The sequence below is a fragment of the Monocercomonoides exilis genome (genome assembly GCF_001643675.1).
Source record: "Monocercomonoides exilis strain PA203 chromosome Unknown scaffold10-1930038, whole genome shotgun sequence".
Classification (NCBI taxonomy): Eukaryota; Preaxostyla; order Oxymonadida; family Polymastigidae; genus Monocercomonoides; species Monocercomonoides exilis.
This window is the reverse complement of record NW_027150555.1, coordinates 1,829,985-1,849,237: the sequence shown is the minus strand read 5'-3', so window position 1 is coordinate 1,849,237 and position 19,253 is coordinate 1,829,985. Positions and strand designations below refer to the sequence as shown.

The window sequence follows — 19,253 nt, the reverse complement described above, 5'->3', positions numbered from 1 at the left end:
AAAATTTTTATCATATTTTCAGTTCAATACATACATTCTCTTGAAATATATAAGGAAAATATGCGTAGAAAACTCGAGCTACGCAATGTGGAATGCATATGAATGAAAAAAAATAAATATCAAAAAAGTAAAAATATGATTTCAAAAACATTTATGAAATGGTTGAAAAAATGAATGAAACAAAACATCTGCTAAAACTCAATTTTGCTGTAAGGGCATATATCCTAAGCTTTTTCCAGTCGCATCGTCAATACTGTCTTTCTTTTCAAATAATCCTCGTTTGCGCTTATGGCGAACAACACAAATAACAGCAACAATAACAGCAGCCACAAGCACAACTCCTCCAATACAGCAACCAACGACAATGCCAATTTTTTTCTTTTTGTTTGGATCTGTTTCATTTTCATTGGCTTTGCAGATGAAGTTTTTCTTCAAATAACTTATTGTCACGTCAACTGTCAGGCTTTCAGATGTCTCAATTTTCCCGGTCCATCCGCATCGATCAACAAGCTCCTTCTCAATGCGAGGCCCGTCATACGACGACGTAATGATGTCTATCATTTCATCGTTGCTGTCTTCTACTGTCACATTCTGGATGTAATACCTCGGATAGAAAGGATACCGCTTTTCTGCTGTTGCAAACGGGAATTCTTCTCCATAAAACGGATTCGTCGGAGGAAGTGCTCCATTCACCATCCACTCCAACTGCTTGATTTCGCTGTTCAGCAACTTCCCCTTATGTGCATATGCAAACTCCAACAGCTGATCCATTCTTTTCTTGTCCAGTGGTTTGTCATCCATCAGCTCCAATCCCTCAAACAGATCCGGTTCGTTTGATGCTGCCCTTTCTGCCTGCAGCTGCTCTTCTCTGCTGTCGCTGTTAAACTGCACAGTCAGAGAATCAACTTCTCCGTTGTACAGCTTGTGCCACTGCTTCCCTGTCACATTTCTCAGCGCTGTGAAAGTGTTCTGAAACGGATCCACTGAAATGACATCGTCGTATGTGAACACTCCTTTCGTCAGTCCAATCCTCAGTGACTTGTTGTTGAGCGTGTAAACAAACTTGTTCTTGCTGTTGGGGTTCGTCAGTGGCTTCTCTGAAGGGTATGCCTGATTCACCACCAGGTGATACAGTGTGCTGTCTGACTTGTCGCTCGCATTTGGTGTGTAGTCCTTTGGAGAACAGCCCAGCGCCTCGTCCAGTTTCAGTTCCTTGTATTTCGCTGTGGTTGCTTCTCGCAGCTGCTTTCCTCGTTTTGTCTCCCATTTTTCTGGAGGAATTCCTACAGACTCCTGCATTTTCTGAACATTCGTTTCGATATATTCGAACTTGATATCACTAAATTCGTTTGTAGCTTTGTTGTATATCGCAGGCATAGAAAATGTAATGTGCCCAATGTTCTTGAAAAAGTAATTGCTTTCAAACAGAAAATCTTTATTTTCTGTCACATTATGCTTTTTATGGTCATGTCCTCCCAAAAACAGAACAGGTAAGTCTCCCTCCCTTTCTTCTCGTATAGCTGTATGCATTGCCTCAAGAACATTTTTTGTTTCATTGACATCTGTCGGAGATTCAGGCGTAGGTGGCATGTGTGCAACGCAAATAACAAAGCGAAGTTCATTATCTTTCAATACATCCCGAACCCATTTATTCTTGCTGTCCTTCAGAATATCAGCCATTGCTGTAACTTCCACATTGTCTGCAGCAGCGGTAAAGTGAAACAAAAATCCAAAAACAGCTATCTTGCCGAATGACTGAACATTTAAAACTCTCACTTTTTGCCCCATTGGTTTTTTGTCCGCTTTTCTGATAACATTCCCGCTGACATACCTCTCTCCAAGCGATAATGACACATTATCAATGATGTGATTAATTCCAATTTCTGTGTATAATTCATGATTTCCTGGTGTCATCACGTCAATAGTCATGTTTTTTGCTAGTTCAAAGATAAACTCTCCAGGAATCGGTGTCGAATCGCTTAATCCAGTTCCCTTTCAAAAATGAATTTATGCAAATGATTATGAGTTCTCAAAGAAAAAGCATGAGTGGTTTTCAAACCTGAGTCCAATCTCCTGAATCAAACGCAAAAAGAAATTCATTTTGTTCAAGAGATGAATTTTTATGATCGAGTAAATTTTGGTAGTCTGCAAGATATGCATCTCTTCCCTTTGTACTTTTGTCCCCATACACCCAACCATGAACTGTAAAGGTATATGATGAAAAATAAATTATTAAACATTAAATTCCTCTTTAAAGAAATAATAGAATATACCATCATTTGTGTGATATATATTGAATTTCACAACATCATTATTGCCTGTTAATGCACAGCAAAAATGGAAAAATAATCCAAAGATAAATAACTTCATAAATTTGATAAGGTTTATTTGATCCAAATTGAATTGAAAGATTTTTTTCCATTCTTTACCACTTCATAGTCAAAATGTTCAAAAAGACAAAAAAATATTGTATGAACTTCAAACAGTATTAATTTCGAAAAGGCGATTAAAAAAAGAAAAGAGATGAAAAAATCTAGATTGGGAATAACTCCTCAAAATGATTATTCAAGAGAACGAATGTTAATGAATAGAATTTCGATCCAACAAAATGGATCAAATTAAGAATATCATAAAAGCTCTCGAAATTAAATAGTGGTTGGAAAAATGTAATGTTTCAGGAGAATGCGTAACTTGAATAAACTAATATTTTATCTACAAATTGAAGGAAATACAAAAAGATGACAACTAATAACAAAAGGCTACATAACAAGAAAAGGAATAAAAGTTGTAGGGAATGAAAAGTAAATTCTTTGTTTCACAAATATAATTATGATTTTATTTTATTTTTTTTATAAATATTAAATCTCTTCCATTGCAAGTGCCTCCAGCAATTCTCTATCTGTAGCAAATGAAATGATTTCAACTCCATTTGTCTTGGGAATAGCACGTTCTTTTTGATCTTTCGGTGCCTCTTTTTGTTGGGCTACCAGTTTATTCAGGCGCTTCGTGATCTCTTTGCCCAGCTCGCCTTGCTCGCCCAGGCGCATCGTCGACTTCGAGAACATTGTGGACAGCGTCTTAGCAGGCCCAATCTCCACAACACGCACAACACCATTGAGCATCAGCGTGTTCTGTGCATCGATCCACTGCACTGGGGAAGCAAACTGGTAGGAAAGAGACTCGCGCAGAAGAAGGCGCGCTTTTTCGTTGGCACTCATCGACAGCCAGCGAGGGAAGACACGAGCTTCTGAAGATGAGGATGCAGATGCAGATGATGATTGTGCTTGCTTCATTTCGTGCAGCAGCATCATCTCGTTTGCTGATGGATCCAGCAATTCTCCCAGGGCCTCTTTGAGATAAGGAGAATCTGTCACTTTCACCATCTTCTGCACATAGCTCAGAGAGAGCGAGAAGGTCTCCTGGCTGTAAGTGTTGGTGATAAAGCGGCCAACCAGCCTGTCTGCGTAGCTGTAGTCTTTGACAGATGGAAGGCGAGAGTCTAGGAAGGAGCGGAAGAGTGGGACAACTTTTCTCAGAAGACGCGAATGGAATGGCATGTCAATTCCTTTCAGCTGCATAACACTGGATGTGCGCTGAAGTTCAAGTGGTGTTGATGAATGAGGATGTGTTCCAATAGAGACATAGCAGAATCGGTCAACTGTGCTCATAATCTCTTCAATCATTGCTTTGTTGTCTTTCTCGTCGTCTGAGCTGGTCTTCTGCGCCAGTTTCTCTCTACTCATCTCCTCAACGTGTGTCAGTGCCAAAGACAACTGCAAAATCGCATATCTTTCACCAGACACAACATACTGGTCATTGTACACATTGTAGTTCACAATCTGCAACAGTCTGCCTCCACATGCATTGACGGTTGATTCCATCACCCTTCTCAGATGTTCAATCTTGAACCACGGAGCCACACGCATTGGTGAAACAGCAGCCATTGCATAGTCAGTCATGTGGGTGACTGGATCACGAGGCACGCAGCTCTGCATCACCATTCCTCTCATAAAGCACACCATTGCCATCTCTTCAGCTGATGCAATGTCTCCCATCGCTGTCAGTGCACAGTATTCACCCAGTGAATGTCCGCAGAACATGTGGTGAATGCCTTCAGTGACATTGCCGTGCTGATTCTGTGAAGACTTCTTTCTGATTGCTTCGAGGCATGCAAGTGCAGCATACTCGTAGATGATGATGATTGGCTGTGCAAAGTGGGTCATGTTCAACAGTCCGTTCGGTGAATGGAAAGTGTAAGATTCTGTTCTTTCATTTACTGTTGGGAAGACATGGGCATTGATTGTAGGATCAATCTTCTTCACCTCCTTCATCACTTCCTCATCATTGGTCACTTTCAGATTCATGTATTTCTCTCTCAGCTTCTTGCCTTTCTCACCATCAGTGAAATCGATCACATATTCTTTCGGATTCTCTCTCACAATCTTCAGAATGGATATTCCAAGCTCTTCCACAAAGTGTTCATCACATTTGTCCCACACAAGCTTGGCTTCTGGATACATATCATATATATCCATTCCAACACCCGCCTTCAGACCAGACTGTCCCGTAAACACATATGCTGTAAGTGGTTGCTTGCGCTTCTCCACTTGCACTTCAGCTTGTTGTGCTTCTTCATCAGCTTTCTCAGAGGCAGAAGATTTCTCCTTCTCGGCTTGGGTAGCTGAAGATGCGTTCTTTGCTGCTTCGGCTTTCTTTCCGTCGGCTTCTGTAGCTTTTCCTTCTTCAGCCTGCTTCTGCTTTGGCTTTCCGTACGTCTCATAGAACTTCACCAGCATGCTCTTTGCCAGCTGATCTGATGATGGTCCTCTCACGAAGTCGACAACAGGAATATCGACCTTCACTTGCTTCTCTGTCCAGTTCTTCATTTCAACAGCTGTGAGTGAATCCAAACCATACTGTGACAGTGGAACATCCACCACAATGGCATCGCCGCTCGACAGACCCAAAACACGTGCTGCTTCATTTGCAATGGAGCGAGCCAAAAAGGCAATTGACTCCTCTTCTGTGACCATCGAACGAAGTGCATCAGAAACTGAAGAATATGATCCAGTGCCTTTGGACGAAGAAGACGAGGCAGAGGAAGAAGAAGCTGAGGCTGAATCTTTCGTGGAATCAGCTGATTCGCTGGCAGCTGCTTCCAATTCAGAGGCTTCTTTCATGTATCTCATACGAGCTGTGTCTCCAAGTGTTTGCATAAATGCAAACAATGGCTTCCAGCTCACATTGAAGACACCAACAGTCACAGGCACAAAGAGTGGATGTTTGTACACTTCTCTTGCAAGAAGAACATTTCGGAAGTTTTCTGAGCCGTCAAAGAAGTGTGACTTGATCACAACATCGTTTTCAGGACGAAGAGAGCCTGGGAGAAGACCGACAGGAAGAGCTTTGTAGGTATTTGACAGTCTTTCAGCCATTGTGGAGGTGAGTGAATGGGATGCTCTTTCAACAGATTCGTGATTCCACTCACTGCTTCGCATCTGCTCTAAGTCAGCCTGTGCCTCGAGGCATGTGTGCATCACTCTCTTAGCCCAGTTGGCAGAGAATGCGCGGAATCCAAACTGTCCCATGTTCTGTCCGATGGTGCTTGTGTTACGGTGGACGTATCCAACATCGCCCAGCACACCCCACTGCAGAGAGATGCATGGCAGTCCACAGCTTCTTCTGTGCAAGCAAAGTGAGTCAAGGAACATGTTAGCTGAACCATAGTTTGCCTGTCCGTGTGTTCCGACAACAACATTCAACGATGAGAGAAGCACAAACATTGTGATTGGATCGTTGTTCTTCACAGTATCGTCGTGAATCAGCCAAGCACCAAATGATTTGGGACCAAGCACTTCCCAGAATGCCTTGTCATCCAAGTTCATCAGATACCCATCATGCAAAAGCATTGCACCGTGGATGACACCAGTGAGTGGAGGCATTGTCTTTCTAATCTCAGCCAGCATGGCTCTTGTCTCTGATGAAGAAGATGCATCGCAACTGAACACTTTAATCTCTGCATCGTATTTCTCTCTCAGCATCTGGAATTTCCTCTGTCTCTCTTCATTTCCTGCGCCAGAACGAGAGGAAACAGCAAGATGCTTTGCTCCTCTTTCCAGCAATCCAACAGCCAATTCAAGGGAGAATCCAGCTGTTCCACCTGTCACCAAGTAAGTCTTGGTTGGATCAATGTAGCTTCCTTGTGCTTCTTTTCCAAGCACTTTTTGAGCGAAAGGCACAGCAACAGGAGAATAAATGAAAGGCGAAGCATATTTCAACTTGTGAGCTTTAATCGGTAAGGTTGATGGAACGCTTGATGAAGACGAAGCAGATGATTGAGAAGCAAGTTGTTCAACATCAATCAAAAAGAGAGGAGGAATAGACGAAATAGGGAACAGTACGATCTTTCCTGAATGATTCTCAGATTTCATTGCTTCATATGCTTCTTTTGCTTGTGAAAGTGCAAATGTGGTGACTGGTGGTGGTGCAAATTGTTCATTGGACAGAACTTTGGTGCACTCATCCATCAATTCGATGACTTCTTCTTCTGAATCTGGGTCAGTGAACATCTGCAGAATGTCAACAGCTCTGTATGTGATGTTGCGTCCAGCAAGGAGAGTTGAGTCGAGATGGAGGTTGCTCGTGCTGGATGCGCACAAGTCAACAAGAGCTCCACCTTTCCTCAGAGAAGTCAAAGCAGCCTTCAAGATTGCATCAACAGGAACAGCATTGACTGCAATTTTCACTCCTTTTCCGTTTGTGATTTCCCTGCATTTCTCAACAATGGTAATAGCATCAGTGTCCAGCACATGCTTCAGTCCCATGTATTGCAACCAGCGGCGCTTGTATTCGCTTCTTGATGTGACAATCGGAATTGCTCCGACCTGTCTGCAGATCTCAATGGCAATCAGCCCTGTTGCTCCAGTGGCTCCAGTGATCAGCACGTAATCTCCTTTCTTCACTCGCCCAACATTCACAAGCGAGTACACTGCAGCTGATAGCTCCAGACCCAACCCGCTAGCTTGATCCCAGCTGAGGTCGCAGTCCTTCGGGAACGCAGCAACGTGGCTTTCAGAAATAGTCACAAACGATCCGCAGCATTCTTTTCCCACACCAAACACAAAGTCTCCAACCTTCACGCGTGTCACACCTGTTCCTACTCGTCGGACCACACCAGCAAATTCATTGCCCAGGTCGTAGCTTTGCCCTTTGCTGCTGTTGCCAGAGCGCTGCCATACGGACACGTCGTGTGCTGTCACACCACATCCAGCAACATCAATCTCTACTTCGTGTTCTGCTAATGCCTCCTTTCGCTTTCGCTCTTCAAGCCAAAGCAAGCCTTTGCCGGGTGATGTCAGTGTGAAGCTGTTGGCAGCTGAATGGAATGGATCAGAATTTGTTTGAAGTGATTTGAATGTCACGCCAAGCTCTGATGTGTCCATAACCTCGACCAGTCTTTGGCCAAAGCATTTGTTTCCTCTGATTGCAATTTCAGTTTCATTGAGTGGAATCACAGCAGAGGTATCTGCAGTGATTGATGATGAACTTCCTTCAACTTCTGATTTTTCCTTTGCATCAAGTGCAGTTGAGCAGATGACTCCAACAACGCCTTGAACTTCAGTAAGTCCGGGGCAGCGGCCAATATCCAGCGACCGAGGATGAACAGTTCCAATTTCGTTGATGATGGATCTGTTAAGTCCCCAAATGGTTGACTGACCCAACCCAACTTCTCCCTTCACTATTCCTCTTGTCTGGCCAGAAACACTCCATACGCCTTCTGTCACACCCCATGTGGTTATGTGAGAAGAAACAGATGCAGTCTTTGAGGCATCCATCAGTGCATGTGCAAGGTACAGCGGAGAGTAGATGTTCATTTCGAATCCAAGTTTAACTTCCTCTTCGGTCTTAGCAACGCACGGCAGATCAAGTGACCACAAATGAACGAGTGAGACAATCGATGCCAATTTGTGTTCACTGACGTATTCAAAGATTGCGTCGTATCCCTTTCGAGACTTTGATGCATCGGGAACGTAAATCGCATGGAAATGTTTGATATACACTTTCATTTCTTCTTCATTGAGCAAAGAGTCCTTCGGGCGAATTGGATCTGTTTCTCTGTATGTTGTATTCAAATCGCAGAGAGTGCGAAGGAATGACTCGTCCTCATTGTTGTGTGTTGTTGGGAGTGGCTTGTGAGATGCTGCAATGACGAAATGACCATCACGAAGCAGTGAAGACACAATTCTACCAGAGAGAACGTTTCTTTCTTCTGCAAAGACAACGCATGTAGTTGTTGGAGCTTGATCTTCTCGTTCGAACGCCTTTTTCATCCATCCTTGTTTTTGTTCATTCAACAAAATTTCGACTTTCTCTTTTTCTTCAGTCAGACTGCACTTAGTGCGTGCAACCATCATTCCCAGACGTGAATGCAATTTCTTCTCAACTTCAAGCTTCGAATCAGCTGTCCATTCATTAACAACCTGGCATGTCTCAAAACCAACTCTCTTCAGAATGTCTCTCCACATGTCTGGTGTCAGCAATGGATGCTGTCTAAAGTTCGTATCTTTGAGTGCCCACCATCCATCAGTCAGTCCAAACACCAAGTCGAGCCATCTCAATCCATTCAATGCTTCGAGAAGAACCAAGTGCCCGCCTGGCTTGAGAAGCTGCATGATGTGTGTCAGTGTGGTAAACAAGTCAGAAGTGGCATGGACAACATTGGCTGCGATGATGATATCCTGTGAATATGGCTCAAAGCCTTGATCCATTGGCGAATTCTCAATGTTCAAGATTTTGAAGTTCATAAACGAGGAATAACGAGAGAAGCGCTCCTTTGCTGTTCCAAAGAAGGAGGCAGAAATATCAGTGTATGTGTATGTTGTCGTCAAAGGATCCAAAAATTCAAGCAAATAATCTGTAGTTCCTCCTGTTCCTGCACCAACCTCAAGAATGGTCAACGGTTTGTCGTGTTTCCCTTTCAGAAGATTCATGAGATTCTCGTCAAGTTTCTCGGGAGTCTTTGGCAGAACAAAGCGCTGAATGTGTTCAGTCAACCCTTTCATTCCACCTTGCACAACATAGTTGAGAGTACGCACTTCGCCATCATCTCTGTACACAGAATCTGCAAGTCCTTTGTCTTTGAAGATCATCGAAATCGCTTTTTCTCCATCAACAATCACATCCTTCATTCTCCGGCCAACGTCCATCATAAGCATCGTCGAAGGGCGCATTTGAGGGTATTTGGTCAGAATCTCAGAAGCCAACGCATCGCAATCTTCGTTGTGAGGCAATGGTTGTGTCTCATCGTGGAAGAATGGCGCAAGCGGAGCAACAACATAATTCTCAATGAAGAAAATGGGCTCGCTCTTGTCTTTCTTCTGCGCTTCAGCTGTTAAGTTGAGTGTAAAATAACCAGAATCTGACATGTAGCGGCAGAGCAGCAAGAAAAGTCTGTGATAGAAAGGAAGAATCGAAGCGGATTCAGCAAGCTGCTTCACAGGAACTGGTTTGATGTCGGCAACATTCAGTTTCTTCTGCTTAATCAAATCGGCTTCTTCTTTCCACAGATTCAGTTTTGATCGGAAGACTTCGAGAATAATAGCATCAGTCAATAGGTTGTTCAGTGGAATGACGTTCTCTGCAATTTCCTGTGCTTGGAACTCCGCTCCAATGCTGTTCATCAGACAATTGAAGTGTTCTGTAAATTCTTTATCTGAGAACTTAACTATCTTTGAGTCAGTGCAGCATCTATCATCCGACTCGTCGAATGGAATCAAAGGAAATGCAGCTGATTTCGAGCACGATTCTCTTTCATATGAAGGCAGAATAGCAATCTGCTCCCACTTGTGTTCAAACATTGGAGTTTCAGGACCTCCAATCATGCCCAGCTTGCTGCCTCTCTTTCCAGATTCCAGGTATCTGATTACCACATCCTGAAGTGACCCGTAGATGTGTCCTTCGTCGTCGCAGCAGGTCATAGACAGGTTTCCTGTGACTGGATCCTTGCGGGACAAAGACCAGCAGTGGCGGCAGTTCTTCGGGAAAGAGCGGGCAAAGCGTGCGCGGCGTGCTGAGACTGGGAAGAAGGCTCCTCTCTTTGCACGGGCAGACAGACCAGACTGCAGGCAGGAGTCAAGCAGAGGTGGGTACATGAATCCCCACTTCCCAAGCTCCTCTTCAGTCGTCTCTGGATTGACTTCGATGTAAGCAATAGACATCACCGGGTTGTCTCTGTCGTTGAACCAGATACGTCTGGTCAGACGCAGCTGTCGGCTCAGCTCCAGCCCATCAACCCACAGTTGAGAGAAGAACTGATCAATTGGAATTTCAATCGGGCACAGTTTTCTGTATTCATCAAGATCAACATCGTCAAATGCATTCGCTGGATGAGATGGGGTGAATCCAACAGGAACATCAACAACATCTTCAAGCTGCTTTTTCTCCCTCTCTGCCAGTTGTTCTTCGGCTTCCATCACCAAAGCGCAGTGAAGTGTGTATTCGCCACTGGGAAGTAGACGAGATGATAAGGTGACGTTGTATGCATCAACAGTTGAGGAACGGGAGCCCGGCTTGTTGATTGGATCCAATGAAATGGTCACTCTGAATGTTTCTCCTTTGTTCATATAGAACGCATTCAAAAATTGCACATCACGCAGCCAGAAAGGCCTGTCGCCAAACACTCTTCGTCCGCATGTCAATATGCACTCCACGAATGTCACACCAGGCACAACAATGTTTCCTTGCAAGCAATGATCCAGCACCCACGGGATGTGCGATGTGGAGATATCGCTCTGCCAGCAAGGGTTGAGTGTGTCCTGCCGAATTCTCGCAATGGGATGTCCGTCGACTGGTCCCAAGCGATGCTCGTGCTGAACAGGTGATTCGTTCCAGCACTTTGTGCGAGCCCACGAATAATATGGAAGGTCTGGTACGAAATAGTACTCCTGGACATCTTCCTTTGCAGACAGAGATGACTCTTCAAACAAAACGCGGGCTTGTCTTTCGTCGTATGTGTTGTATGGCACAAACACAGATTTCTTCAGATCAAGATTGTATCCCAATGAGAACATATTGGCCAATGTTCGCAGCATCAGCAAACGCTCATTCTCTGCTTTTCTCAACAATGTGGGAACATAAACGAACGGTTTCTTTTCAACAGCCATAATTTCGCTCAAGAAAGTTCTGAGCACGTTGTGTGGCCCACATTCCAGGAACACCCATTCAATTCCCTTATTCTCTTGTTCTCCCTCTGCATTCTCCTCTGCGTCGTGTGGAGAATCAGTCGATGTTCTTCTGATCATCTCCTGAATGGCATCCATAAACAGTACTGGATTACGGAGAGACGCCCACCAATAATACCCGTCCATCTTCACCTCCTTCACTGACGGTGTATATGTCGAAATCAGCGTAGTTGTTGGACGTGCAGGAGAAATGCCCTCCAATCCTTCGATAATTTGATCATGAGACAGATCAACAAACTGTGAATGCATTGGCTCATCGACCAGAAGACGTCTCACACGCACAGTTGAACCTCTCTTTTCATTTGCCAGCTTCTCCACTTCGTCCAAGCCAGCTGTCTCACCAGAAATGTTCCATCTCTTTGGTGCATTGTGGCCCGCAATATCAACTCCTTTTCCTTCGATCAATCTCTTCAGATCGTTTCCGTCTTCAGCTGTGACTGCCGCCATGTATCCCATTCCGTGTGCAACTTTCTGTCCTTTCGCTCTCTCCCACACAACACGAGTGGCATCTTCAATCGACAGCGCTCCAGACACGTGTGCAGCAGCGATCTCTCCCAGCGAATGTCCCACAATGGCGTCAGGCTTCAGACCAGCAGCTTCCATCACTTTTGTCAAACTCACCTGGATGGCGAAAAAGATTGGCTGCAGATATTCCACTTCGTGTATATGCGAGGTCTCTTCAGTTCCGGTTGTAATTTCCTCCACAATTGAATATTCCGCACCTGCTTCCTTCAGACAGTTGTCGATTCTGTCCATCCACTCTCTGAACACCACATTTTCTCTGTACAGCACACGTCCCATGCCATACCACTGCGAGCCCTGTCCGCAGTAGACAAGGCACAACTTCCTTTTTTTCTCAGATGGTGCAAAAGATGTGAAGCGAGTCTGCACTGCTCCTGTGTCGTTCTTGTCTTCGATAAACGCATTCAGCTCGGCAATTGCACTTTCTTTGGAGTTGGCAATAAACGCAAGTCTGCATTGTTTGTGCTGCGTTCTATGGCAGCCAAGTGTGTATGCCACGTGCTGAATTGGTGAAGCTGTCTTAGAGCTTAAATATTCTGCAAGACGTTTTGCTTGTCCTTTAAGTGCTTCAACGGATCTTGCGGAGAGCAAAAACAGCTCCTCTCTTTCGATTTCCTTCAACCCTTTCTTAACATCCTTCAATCCTTTGCCTCCTCGGTATTCTTGCACAATGCATCCTCCATTTGTACCTCCAAAACCAAATGCAGAAATTAAAGCAGTGCGTGGAACTTCGCAGCGTGGGGGTGCTGGGAATTTCATTGCATTAGTCACTATCTTCACGTTGAGTTTCTGCATATCGATATTTGGATTTGGCTTTTTCATGCTGATTGTAGGAGGAATAATTCCATGTTTCATAACCATGGCAATTTTGACAAGCGATACAATACCAGCTGCTGGCTCTAGATGTCCCACATTTGATTTTGCTGAGCCAATAAGGATGGGCTCTTTTCCTTCCCTTCCAATGTTAAGAACGGAACTTACAGAACGGCATTCAATTGGATCTCCGACAAAAGTTCCTGTTCCATGAGACTCTACGTACCCAACATCGACTGAAGAAATATCTGACTTCTTAAGTACTTCTCGAATAACAACAGCTTGTTGCTGCTCAGATGGAGAAGTCATTTGTTGCTGATAATGTCCATCAGAGCCAACATGAGTTCCTCTTATAACTGCATAGATACGATTTCCATCTCTTTCAGCATCGGATAAACGCTTCAGAAGAACTGCTCCGCATCCTTCCGATCTCACATATCCATTTGCTTTTGCATCAAAAGCCTTGCAATGTCCGTCAGGCGAAAGCACTCCAAGTTTTGAAAAACCGACTGTAATTTCTGGAAACATCATCAAATTTACAGCTCCGCATAATGCTGCATCGCATTCGTGTGTTCTCATAGACTGGCAAGCACAATTTAATGCAACAAGAGTTGAAGAACAAGCAGTATCAACAATAAATGAAGGACCAATAAGATTATAGAAATAAGAAACACGATTGGCAACAATCGAAGTTGAAACACCAGTTTGTGTGTGAACATCAATTGTATTTATATCTGGAAATTGCAAATGAGAATAATCTGTTGCAGAGATCCCAACGAAAACTCCAGTTCGACTTCCACTCACCTGTTCGAGTGTCAAACCTGCATTTTCGAATGTTTCATAAGTAACTTCAAGAAGAAGTCGTTGGTTAGGATCAAGACTTTTGGCTTCTCTTGGTGAAAGATAGAAGAATTTCAAATCAACTTCATCAATATTGTAGCCTTTCAAAAAACCACCTTTATTTTGAATAGATTTTCCAACAAGTCCAAGATTCTCTGGATCGTGGAAGTAATTACCATCCCAACGTTCTTTTGGCACATCAGTTATTGCGTCATAACCTTCTAATAACAATTTCCAAAATTGCTCAGGAGAATTCGCTCCACCTGGCAAACGGGCCCCAAGACCAACAATTGCTATTGGATCTTGAGGTCCGCTGAGAGACTCAGAAGACTTTCCATTGTATTCTTCCATCAAAATTGTTTTTCAATAATTATCCTCCGAAACGGACAAAAAATGGTTAACAATCCAAAAGAAATAATGCTCAAAAGATCATAACCTTTTAATAACTATTTCCAAAGTATTGAAATTCAAAAATGGAAAAAACACTTTCAATATTCAAATTAAATCACAGAGCAATTGACAAAACTCAAATTTTAATTTTAACGAAATTGTTTAAAATTTTCTGATTTTTATTCTTAAAATTGTTTATTATTTCGAACATCTTTATTTATTTAATATCATTAAATTTATAAAATTGCATTATTTTTCATGCTACAAACTAGTTTTTTATTTTTGTTCAACATATTTTGACTCGATATTTGGTTGAATCTTTTATACCCATTATGGATTTCATTTTTCACTTGGGATAGATGAGTTATGTTTCTCCGGCAAGAGAAACTTTATCGGAAGAAATTAAATCCATGGAAATAGATGACAACAATGTTTGTAAATATTTCAAAAGATTTGGCTTTCTCATAATATATAAAGAATGATTATGATAAAAAGAGTCTAAAAATGCAAAGAAAGAACTTGCGTGAAAGTGTAATGGAGCAATATTATGATCAGCAATTAAATTTTTCTGCTCAATTTACATCATCTGTTGAGCAGTACAAGGTTAAATCGTTTTCATTTTTGGTTAATTTCTATAAATAACTTTTTCAAAAGAAACGGAAACAAGAGCAATTCGAAGAAAAGCAAGCAAAATTTCTTAATAGATTAACGCAGCTGTCAGAAGAAAATGAACATTTTGTGAGTAAAATTACGCATACGATTGCAGAAACTGAAACTCTCTCTTCTGGAAAGGCTCATAAAATTTTCAAAAAATGGAGTGATAAAGTGTACTCTCCGATAAAAGATCAAGTACAGCAATCAGTTGATTCGTTTAGAGCAAATGAAGCAATGAAGAAGAAGAGAGAGGCATATGATCAGTTTATCAGAGTTGGAAATACAAGAAGTTAGAAAATAATATTATTTATAATTGAAATATCGAAACTTTTAAAAAATTTTTTGTGATTAGGAATATTTCTTGATTGTGTGGATGAGAGAGATTACGATCCTTTTGAAAGCCATTCTGAAATTATCCGTTACAAGCCTCCTTTGATGAAAGATGATCCACTTGAAGGATCCTCGGCTGCCCAAGAAGTTGAAAAATCTATATCTTCGCTATCAAAAGGGGGTTATGAGCATTCTTATGGTTCGGCTGATCCTTCATATACTGTCTCCCAAGCGACTCAGAGGTCAATTCGATCTACAACTCCAACTCACTTTCTCCACACTTCACCCTCGAAATCACTCCTCAAAAACTCACCTGAACAGACTCTTTCACCTCCTCATGTCACAAATCGCTCTTTTTCTACTACATCTTCGCACAGTTCTGCAGCACGGCACCATCTCCCTCCTCTGTCACTTGCATCCTCTCAGCCTCCTCTTAGCTCGCCATACACAACTCGGACACATTCTTCTTTAATGGAAACGCTTCCATCCGTCGTTCCAACAACAAGAAGAACCATATCTTCACTTTCCAGTTTTTCGCCTGTGCGGACAACTCGTTCCACGTTGCATACAACTCTGTCTAAGCAGACAACATCTCCCTCTTTTAATCTGAACTCAACCGAAAAGTCTCAGCTAAAAGTGGATGATGAAGCTCCGCTTTTCTCTTCATTTCACACATCTCGCTATTCGGGGAAGATGGGCAAGCGCTTCGATGTGGATCCTCGCGTGTGGTCAAGGATCGATGGCTCTTCGCTGGATGACAGGCGCCTTCCGACAGAGCGTAAACGTCGAGATCCAAATGTTCAGCGCAAATTCAAATCCGACATTGTCTTTGACGAATTCTCTGCTCCTCCAAGCAATGGGCAGCTGACTTCTGGCAGAATTCAATCAAAACGCATCATTGACCCAGAAAAAAAGGATAATGTTGTTCTTGCTTAGAAATTTTCTTTTTTTCATCTTTTTCAAAAAAGAAAAAGAAAAAAAAGTAATTGCCCTTTAATTCCAGTAATTGTTAAGAATTTAAATTTACAATTTTTTGATTATTTTAAACTTTTTTGAAATGATATTTTTTTTTGAAATGAAACAGGAAAAGGAAGATTTTACAATGGATGGAATACTCTTGCTTCACGCATTTGAGAAACACGCTTTTTATCTTCTTCAAATTGCTTTCGTATTTCTTCCAATTCTATAAATAAATTGAAAAAAGTTAGAGAAATAATGCAATTTGTCTTTGTTGTGATCATACTGTTCTTCTTGGCTTCGGTTTTCTGGAATTTATAAAAATCTGTAACAATTTTTGGTTGCTTGATTTTGATATGCATAGAATTTCTAGAAGAGATGCTCTAAATATTTAACAAATATAGTTTCGTAAATAACACAAAATAAATGCAAAAGATCCAAACAATTCTTCGTTTTGATCTTGCTGTTCTAAATCCGTCGGAATCTAATGATGGATCTCTTAAATCACGAATCTTCTTCTTTTCTTCACTCGTTACTGTTTTAAGTTCCTGAAGTAATTTGATCTCGAATTCTTCTGGAGTTACAGAGCTTTTTTTATATTCATCAATCCAAGCTTTAATAACATTTGTTGCAAAAAAATATTATTAAAAAAATAAATATTACAATGAGTCAAAAAATAATCAATTAAAATTGATATGGAAACCTTGTAATCCGCATTTAGATGTTCTTTTCTTTTCTGTCATTGAATTATTATGGTTAAAAAAAAATATTTTTGATTTCAATTTTCATCGCATTTAAATAATAATAATTTTCCTTGAAATGCATTTTATGGATAATAACTTTTTCTTTATCGGTTTTATAAAATTATAAAATAGTCAGAGAGGTTGAAGTGAACAAAAAACCCACTATAAGTGAAACTATGTATCATTCCAAGAGAGGAGATAATTGCATCTTCATATCCTTCTTCTTCATATTCTCTTAAAATTTCTATTTTTGCAGTTTTTAATTTCAACTCATTTTTCTCATCTTGTATCTTTCCGTTAAGTCTTCTTTGAAGGTTCATAAAGAAAATCAAGCAGTAATCTATTATTTCATTTTTCAATGAACATCGAAACAGTTCCTCCAAAACAAAAACTGTTGCTCCTCCATTCAGCAAATTACAAACATCATTTGTCTCCTTTGAAATCATTTCTGAAAAAATATTCAAGCTTTCTATTAATAATTGCGCTCTACGATTTTTCTGTGATGCTTTGATCTGTCGAATGACTAATTCAATCAGTTCGGCAGAATGTTTTCCTCCAGATTTGCAAAATTGGAAATATAAATTTAATGTTTTGAGACATCTCTTCAATGTCAGATCTTCTTTTGTTTCTTTTTCCTTCGTTTCTCCTTCCTTATCTCCTTTTTTCTTTGCTTTTTCTTCCAGTTCAACACATTTTTCTATCTCTTTCAATTCTTGAACTGCCTCATTCATAAATTGCAATTCGCTCGTAATCGCATATCTTAATTCTCCTTCATTGAATAATCTGTTAATCAAAAATCTCCAAGCCGATTGATATGCAAGTTGTGTCAAATTGTGATATTTCTGGTGATATTGGATTATCTCTTTGATTTCGTTCAAATACAGTTCTGTTTTCACAACCTAGTATTATTACAGATCATTAACTGTCAACGATAAATTGTCAATTTTCACACTTTATGCAGACCAATGTTTGTCAAAGCCAATAAAGACATTTCAGTTTCTTTTTGTGCTTTCTCGTTTTTCTCTTTGTTTCCAGAAACTTTCAAAAGAAAGTGCAAGCAGATTGAAACAAGCTCCTTTGGAACATCTTCCAAAAAAAATACGCTGCAATTAGACAAATAGCATTCGCAAAGATCAGATAAAAGCTTTTCGTTTTTTCCTTCTTTTTTCTCGTTTTCATCAACAATCATCTTTTCGAATTTTTGTCTTAAGGCAGTATAATCAAAACATTGATTTGTTATGCTTCTCAAAACTTTGCAATATCCGACTTTCTTCAAAAGAAGGCATGCATTTTCTGTTGAAATTTTCCCTTCTTCAATCATTTTGTTGACATCATCGTATAATTTTCCTGTTATAATTAAATCCAATTCGTCTTCATAAATTTTTTGTATGGTTTTATTCATTTCTTCTATTTTCTGTTTTTGAACATCATATGTTGAATGATTCAATTCAGAAAGCATTTCTTCAATTCAAAACGAACTTAAAATTGTCCAATCAAAGATAATATTTTGCACACTTAAAAATTTTTGAACAAGCGAAATCTACATTTCAATATTCAAAAAATCAAAGAATAAGATATTCCAAATATTAATATAAATTGAGTTTAGACTTTGTAGATTTCATAATCAAATACCATTTCTTCTTTTTAAAATCTTGCTCCAAGATCGGAATCAAAAGGTTGTCTGATCGATTTATATAATTTACGGATCAATGAATATTTTGAAAAAAATTGACATTCAAAATTTTTTAATTATATTATGAAAGAAGAAATGATATTTAAAATAAAATAAAAAAAAAAAAAAAAAAAAAAAAAAAAAAAAAAAAAAAAAAGTACAATCAAAAATACAATAAAATGAAATACACCAAAAATTATTCAAAATCGAAAAACTTTCAACCAAAGTCGAAAGTTCGTAAAAACTTCAAATTTTCAATAAGTTAACAAAAACCAATAAAAGACAAAAAAACATTTTTGTTATGGAAATATCAACGATACTTGAAATTTTACAGATTTTTCATCGCTTTTCCAATATATTTTTTTGATTCATAATGAACAATTGCGTAATTTGAATAAGAGAGGAATAATGATAGAATTAAAACTCATCTCAATTGAAAGAATGTTGCTCAACAAAAAATTTAATAAAGAATTAACATGTTTATTAAAACTTATGTTGTGAAGTTCTATGCAAGCAGTATTGGTTCTCTTCTTTTGTGTATTTTCAAGAAAATAACCTATTTTTTATAAAAATGAAATAAATTTTTAATGTCTTTTTTCCAGTTGATTTTTGAGTTTATTTTCTATTTGATATAATCTAAATTCGCAGAAAAAATGGGTGATTATTTTCTAAATCATAACTTTTTTCGTTGTGTTGATTTTCAAAGGTTGTTTATCTTTGCAAAGAGATTTTGTGTTCGAATGCTATATGCCTAATAATTGTTTTGAAATCCAATGAATTTGCTCAAATAACGATGATAATGTTATTAAAAATTGTTTTCATTTTTCTGTTTTCTCTCTCTCTCTCTCTCTCTCTCTCTTTTTTTTTTTTTTTTTTTTTTTTTTTTTTTTTTTTTTTTTTTTTTTTTTTTTTTACTGCAAAGAATCAATTTTGAAAAATCACACAAAAATATAGCTGATCTTTTTTGAAAACTTCTTTCTGTTAAATTTTCAAATAAATCAAAATTTTCATATTTTGCTCAAAATTTTGTTAACATGCAACAAACTTCACCAATATGGAATCTATTTCTGGATAATGCTATTTCAAACATTC

General features: G+C 39.8%; 5 protein-coding genes across 5 annotated transcripts; 1 reads left to right on the top strand and 4 right to left on the bottom strand.

The window, feature by feature from the left end:
• Positions 1 to 15: 15 nt before the first annotated feature.
• MONOS_6450 (putative ser/Thr protein phosphatase family) lies at positions 16 to 2,370 on the bottom strand (the record flags this gene model as incomplete). Its single annotated transcript, XM_067876686.1, has 3 exons — positions 16 to 1,992; positions 2,060 to 2,202; positions 2,274 to 2,370. The coding sequence occupies 3 exons, from the start codon at positions 2,368 to 2,370 to the stop codon at positions 199 to 201; spliced, it is 2,034 nt and encodes a 677-aa protein (XP_067732216.1). The 3' UTR covers positions 16 to 198.
• A 97-nt stretch (positions 2,371 to 2,467) lies between these two features.
• Positions 2,468 to 13,809, bottom strand: MONOS_6449 (putative beta-ketoacyl synthase). Its single transcript, XM_067876685.1, has one exon. The coding sequence runs from the start codon at positions 13,764 to 13,766 to the stop codon at positions 2,859 to 2,861; it is 10,908 nt and encodes a 3,635-aa protein (XP_067732215.1). The 5' UTR covers positions 13,767 to 13,809; the 3' UTR covers positions 2,468 to 2,858.
• Positions 13,810 to 14,148: 339 nt separating this feature from the next.
• Positions 14,149 to 16,509, top strand: MONOS_6448 (uncharacterized protein). Its single transcript, XM_067876684.1, has 4 exons — positions 14,149 to 14,236; positions 14,283 to 14,408; positions 14,460 to 14,748; positions 14,812 to 16,509. Exons 1-4 carry the CDS (start codon positions 14,165 to 14,167, stop codon positions 15,723 to 15,725), a joined length of 1,401 nt encoding a protein of 466 aa, XP_067732213.1. The 5' UTR covers positions 14,149 to 14,164; the 3' UTR covers positions 15,726 to 16,509.
• MONOS_18583 (putative Ribosomal RNA-processing protein 7 (RRP7) C-terminal domain) lies at positions 15,778 to 16,498 on the bottom strand. Its single transcript, XM_067871615.1, has 4 exons — positions 16,450 to 16,498; positions 16,190 to 16,359; positions 16,033 to 16,129; positions 15,778 to 15,972 (listed from the first exon to the last, which is right to left on the bottom strand). The coding sequence occupies exons 1-4, from the start codon at positions 16,487 to 16,489 to the stop codon at positions 15,887 to 15,889; spliced, it is 393 nt and encodes a 130-aa protein (XP_067732214.1). The 5' UTR covers positions 16,490 to 16,498; the 3' UTR covers positions 15,778 to 15,886.
• A 13-nt stretch (positions 16,510 to 16,522) lies between the features above and the next one.
• MONOS_6447 (uncharacterized protein) lies at positions 16,523 to 18,176 on the bottom strand. The gene is made up of 4 exons (XM_067876683.1): positions 18,122 to 18,176; positions 18,005 to 18,029; positions 17,442 to 17,950; positions 16,523 to 17,388 (listed from the first exon to the last, which is right to left on the bottom strand). Exons 1-4 carry the CDS (start codon positions 18,122 to 18,124, stop codon positions 16,603 to 16,605), a joined length of 1,323 nt encoding a protein of 440 aa, XP_067732212.1. The 5' UTR covers positions 18,125 to 18,176; the 3' UTR covers positions 16,523 to 16,602.
• Between the last annotated feature and the right edge of the window lie 1,077 nt (positions 18,177 to 19,253).